The sequence below is a fragment of the Oryzias melastigma genome, linkage group LG16 (genome assembly GCF_002922805.2).
Source record: "Oryzias melastigma strain HK-1 linkage group LG16, ASM292280v2, whole genome shotgun sequence".
In the NCBI taxonomy this organism is placed as follows: Eukaryota; Metazoa; Chordata; class Actinopteri; order Beloniformes; family Adrianichthyidae; genus Oryzias; species Oryzias melastigma.
In genome coordinates, this window is record NC_050527.1 from 6,489,132 (window position 1) to 6,495,123 (window position 5,992).

Below are 5,992 nucleotides of genomic sequence, written 5' to 3' on the forward strand. Positions count from 1 at the left end.
GACAGCACAAGAATGTGGGGAAGCTTGGAGGAGGAAGAATTATGGTAGGGAGTCTTTTTGAGAAACTTGCTCTTAACCAGTTAACTGACTTTTTAAATGATAGTTCCATCTGTGATGAATTCCAGTCTGGTTTCAAGGCACATCATAGCACAGAAACAGCTTTTGTCAGGGTGGTCAATGACCTTTGGCTAAATGCAGAACGGAACAAGCTTTCTGTTCTGGTTTTGCTCACCCTCAAAGCTGCCTTTGACACAGTCGACCACCCAATTCTTTTAAATACACGACATGGTCAGAATCAAGGGGACTGTTTTTAGCTGGTTTACATTCTATCTCATAGATAAAAACTCATTTGTTTTATTTTTTTTAATTAATGTTAATAAATCCAATTCCGAAACTTATACTGATCTGTGGTATACCCCAGAGATCCATTTTAGGCCCATTTATTTTATTTTATTTTTATTTCTATTTTATTTATTTTTATATTAGACTGCTTTTTTTCATAAAAAAACATTACAAGAGTCAGACCTTTTCTTTCTAGAGACTTTAATTCATACTTTTATCACAAGTAGACTGGACTACTGTAGAGTTTTATCTACTCTTCCAGTCAATTAACAGACTACAGTTTATTCAGAACTCAGCTACACGTGTTTTATCTAATACAAAGAGGAAAGCCCACATTCCTCATGCCTTGAAATATCTGCACTCTCTGCCTGTCAGCTTCAGGGATGATTTTGATTCTACTTCTTTTAAGTATCTTAGTGGTCTGGGACCCTCCTACTTATCTGGTCTCCTCAGTCTTTATAAACCCTCCAAAACTCTCAGATCTCTGACTAGTATGAGAACTAGGACTCATGGCGAGACCTCTGTTCAGTATCAGGTCCACATTTGTGGAATAATTTATCTAAGGATCTGGCATTAAAATTTGGAGGAAAATTCTGGAAACACTTGTTAACAGGGACAAAAAAAACTATTTTTAAAGTCTTTGAGTCCCTTTAGAACTTAAGTTTATTTCTGTTATTTATTTTTTCTTTTTTGAGTATTTTCCTATTCACACTCACCTCCTGGTTGCTCATGTCCCAGTATGGACGCTCTCCATAGGACATCACCTCCCACATCAGAATGCCAAAGCTCCAGATGTCACTAGCTGAGCTGAACTTGCGATGCTGGAAAGCTTCTGGCGCTGTCCACCTCACAGGAATCTTACTGCCCTGATGGAGGACAGAAGAGAATGCTTTGTCTTTGACAGACTCAGAGAAATCTTAGATAGGAGCTCTATAACTCAGACAGTACCAGAGAGGCGGTGTATGTAGGTATGTTGTGGTCAAGGCCCCTCATGAGCCTGGAGAGGCCAAAGTCGGATACTTTGCAAACCAGGTTGGAGTTAACCAAGACGTTTCTGGCTGCCAGGTCTCTGTGGACAAAGTTTCTCTCGGAGAGGTAACGCATCCCAGCACCGACTCCTCTGAGCATCCCGACCAGCTGAAGAACGCTGAACTGGCCTTCATTCTCCTGCAGACAATGAGAGAATGGAGAAGCAGAGTAGAATGTGTTTGTCGATGACCAATCAGGTTAACCAGAAGACTCTGAGTATGTCACGGTTTCTCACCCTGAGGAAGGCATCGAGAGGCCCGTTCTCCATGAACTCAGTGATGATCCTCTCAGGAGGAATTCTGGTGACAACCCCCTCTAACTTCAGCACATTCGGGTGATCAAACTGCCCCAGGACACCTGCCTCACTGAGGAACATCCCCCTCTCCCGGTCAGACGCCCCCCAGCGCAGAGTCTTGACTGCCACTAACACCTCCCTCCGGCCCACAGGGCGGTAACGCCCTCGAGAAACCTCACCAAACTGGGCTGCAGTGAAGAAGAAACCAAAGGCTCTCACGATTTGGAGAGATATCATGAAGCATTACGAAGATTAGACATACCAGCACCAATCACTTCCTCAATCTTCAGGTGGGCGGGGTCTATTTCACGAGCAAATTCTTTAACTGCCTCACTGGGGTCCTCGTATGTAGATGGGTCAACATAGTATTTTATTCCACCTGGAGACAAAAAGCAAAGCATTGAGAACATTTTGGGTTGGTGTTCCCAAAAGATGCATGTGAATCCTATTGTTCAAGTTTAAATGTACAAGTTTTTATGATTTGATTACATTTAAAATGCTTAAAGTTAAATAAAACTTGAAGAGTATTGGTTTTGTTTCATCTCACCGCGGTTACTGATGTATCTCTGAAGTCTGTCACTGTAAGGACTCTCCCTTCTCTTGCTGCAGTGAGAATTAAACCCGAATCAGTTTACTCAAGAAATAAGGCGGCTGGCTGAATTCAGGGCTGCACACACATGTTTTACACTTACCTGCGAAACACAACCACAACCACAATTGCTGCCACAACTAGGAGGAAGGCTGCTCCGCCCATCACAGAGCCCACGAGCAGAGGAAGTCGGTTTTGGATCTGCTGGGAATGCTCCTCTGTGGGGGTTTAACAGCAGAAGTATCAAGAACAGTCCGGAAGTCTCAGGAGAAGAGTAGCATACCTCATCACTCCAAATGTTAGATTAACCCTAGAGCACTATTGCTGGGTGAAAATCACCCAGCAATAGTGTTCACATGAATTTCGTTATGTTGCATTTTTGGTCCCTGAATGAAGTCTCACATGTCCCAGGAATGGGTGGACCAAAGATCTCCAGTATCATTATTTATTTATTTATTTTCTCAAATTCCTAATTTTTCAACCATTCCTATGTATTTATTTTCCATTATGTTACACAAACCACAGTTGAAAATAAAATATAACTACTTTGATTTATCGGGTGCTGTCGTATTTTTTGTGAAAAATAATTTTATTTGGATGTATCATACCTGGTAAAAATTACCTGGCAAAAGTGATGGTTTAACTTTTTATAGCAAAAATGTCCTAAGTTTAAGAAACATAAAAAAAAAAAAAAAAGTAGTCTGGTCTTTGATTGAACTTTGGCTTTACTGCAAATTTTTTCTGAGGCTTGGAAACTTGGCCACACCCCTTTTCAGTTCCCTATCCTTAATTTCGATCGTAGAATTCCTAACTGCTTCTGGTTATGATACAAGGTATGAGACAAGTATAAAATGATGTCATAAAGTCAAAATCCTTTTTTTGAAAAAAAAATCTGTTCACGATAATATATGTGAGTTCACTCAAGAAAGTCACATGTTTACACTACATTTTGATTTTTTCAGAATATACACAAGACTTAATGGTCCAAAAAATGTTATAAATCATACACTCTGATTTAAAAGCAACATTAAATGATGTCATTATTAGTAGTTTTTACATTTTCAAATGAAGATAACTGCTTTTGTCAACATGTCAAAACCAATACCTCCAAGAATTGGACTCTACTAAACTACAACAAACTTTCTTCACCCCAGTGTTATCTGATTCTAAAACAGTTTTTTTTTTTTTTTTTGGCCCTTGCATTAAAGTCCTCAATTGCTCACACCTGATTCCATTACTAGTATAATCATCAGTTAATTACCACACCTGCTGCTTGTTTTGTCTACTCCAGTCTTCAAGTTTCGGTTGTCTATTTCATGTTTTTCTGCTCTCAGAAATGAATGCATTTATGAGGCTGTTCAGAATTCAGACAGTGTCCTTTGACATTTTATGTTTGTTTGTTTGTGTTTTTTTTAACAGTTTCTGTCTGTTTTCTTGTAGCAGAGTGATGTGCCTTCACCTTCTGCACAGACTGACAGCACGTGTAAACCTCCAAACAAGCATGTTTCCCAACAGCTGCTCTCATACATTAAAGATGAGCAGTGATCTAACCGGACATGCTGTCAGTCAGCTTTGATGGTCTCACATGTTTTATTCTTCCATCATTAACCTTTCGGAAAATTCTGAATGCAAATGTTTCAGTCATTTTTTTTTGGTGAATGAAAATTCTGCTTGTTGTTCTAATTTCTAGACATGAAATAAAAGAATGTGATGAAGGAATGCTTCACCCAGGGGCAGCGTGGTGAAGTAGATGGTGTTGCTGTAAGGGCCGTAGCCCCGCTCGTTCCGGGCCCTGATCTGGAAGGCGTAGATGGATCCGGGAATCAGGGAGTTGACGGTCACTGTGTTGGTCTCGCTGTACACAGTCATGGCCCCGTCCATGTCTGACGCCTGAGGGACACACGTGGAGGGGAGTCCAGTTATGAAGCTGTTCGGTTTCGCGGCTGCAGGACAAACATGCTCAGAAAGAGGCGAGAGTGCGGCCATGCCTTGTCATAGTATCTGAGCTGATACTCCAGGATGTCTCCGTTGGGCCTGTCTGGTTGGGGCCACGACAGAGTGATGGAGTCTGGAGCGCGGCTCAGCTGATGCATCATGGGAACTGTGCTAGGAACTGTGAGATACAAGAAAGAAAGGGTTGTTTAACTATTTAAAAGGGTTGTAACGACTAATCCACTTAATTAGTGGATTAATCAATTAGTTATTCTTTTTTTTTGTTTGTACTCATATTTTATTTATTAGATTAAATTTCAAGAAATGCAATGAATCTGGAAAACGTCACCTTCACTGTTCAGTACCAGGTATTAATCTCTGAGTCACACTGGTTGATTTTTTGACTAAAGATGTTCTGGATCGATTTAAGTCAGTGAATTGCATTAAAATCAGATTATGAATCGTATTGTCAACCACAAATTATGATATGAATCAAAACATTGTTAAAATGAATCGTCCCCCCCCCCCCCTGCTGTTTTAGCTGTACTGGAGCTGTGAACCACATGGGGGCAGTATTTTAGAGTTTGTGAGATGTTAAGAAGAGTCTGAAAGTAGATTTTTTGAAGCTCCAAGGATGATCTGGTTACCACCACTTTGCTGGTGGATAATTTTCTTTAATTTGATTAAGGAACTGGCTTCAAAAATAAGAAGATTTTAGCTCCACCTAATTGGGATCTGCCCCCCGACAGGTTGTTTGATGATGGTCTCTGTCTGCACAATGCCCTATTCTCAATCCACTTGCTTTCATCTCTCTTTTTGTCTATCTCTTTTTACTCGTTCGTCCCTTTCTTCTTCCACAGGGAACATAATGAGATCTGACAGGATACTGTAACCTCAAGCAACCTCCTGTCCAGGGAGCGGCGACAGAAAAGATGGAGCTGAAAGGGAGAGGGGCAGAAAGTGCCCCCCACACGGGTACATCGACCGCATCCACACAAAGACACCACCGCAACCAAAGCTGCTCCCTCCTCTGTCATCTCATCGTTTACTTCCTCTTTGTCCCATCCTCACCCGACTGGCTGGTGGTGAAATTGATGCTCGCATATCGAGCTGGAAAAGGGCTCAGCGCTGACACCTCGTTCATGGCTTGCACCTGTCAATATGAATAACAGACACAAAGGTGTGAGAGTCTGAAGATTTATGAAATGTGGGGGAAACAGAAGCAGCCGCAAAGCATTCACCATGTCAAGTCAACACATACTGGTAAATGGGAAATATTTGCTCTCTATGAATAAGAAATAAGCCATTATTAAGCTGAGCTGCGTTGAGCTAAATAATACATGTGCGTATTTGCAGATGTGGAGCATATAAACTGAAGTAAGTTATTGCTTAAAGTCCATGTCTTTTACTGGATGCAAAGCAAATTGCATAAATCCACTTCTTGCATACAGTTTTCCTATTTCAGACAGGATTTTGTTTTGGTTACCTGGATGAGATAAGTGACCCGGGTCAGCAGGTTGTTGAGTGTGACTTTGGTTTGTTTCAGGTTGGTCTGGGAGGGACTGAAGGTGACGCCCTCTCCACACCAGGAGCACGCCGTCGGATTGGTGAAGGTGGGTGAGGGGCAAATCCGACACACCACGCCATACCACACTTCACTGCGGCCTCCCATGTCCACTGGGGGGCGCCACCTTAAGGATACCCCACCATCACCGCTCTCATACTCCCAGGTCAGGGAGACTGGTGCAGATGGAGGAGCTGTGGAGAGGGGGATGGAATGAAAAGAGGAGGAGGGGTTTGAAATT

General features: G+C 41.9%; 1 protein-coding gene across 2 annotated transcripts in view; it reads right to left on the reverse strand.

The window, feature by feature from the left end:
- The window catches only part of ephb6 (eph receptor B6), a 44,574-nt gene that overhangs the window by 3,516 nt on the left and 35,066 nt on the right, over positions 1-5,992 (reverse strand). For both annotated transcript variants that reach the window (XM_036216077.1, XM_024267749.2), the window contains 10 exons: positions 5,674-5,945; positions 5,259-5,340; positions 4,244-4,368; positions 3,983-4,145; positions 2,359-2,473; positions 2,214-2,269; positions 1,929-2,045; positions 1,607-1,854; positions 1,291-1,509; positions 1,059-1,208 (listed from right to left, as the gene is read on the reverse strand). In XM_036216077.1, coding sequence (XP_036071970.1) covers positions 1,059-1,208; positions 1,291-1,509; positions 1,607-1,854; positions 1,929-2,045; positions 2,214-2,269; positions 2,359-2,473; positions 3,983-4,145; positions 4,244-4,368; positions 5,259-5,340; positions 5,674-5,945 — 1,547 coding nt within the window. The remainder of the gene's footprint in view (positions 1-1,058; positions 1,209-1,290; positions 1,510-1,606; positions 1,855-1,928; positions 2,046-2,213; positions 2,270-2,358; positions 2,474-3,982; positions 4,146-4,243; positions 4,369-5,258; positions 5,341-5,673; positions 5,946-5,992) is intronic.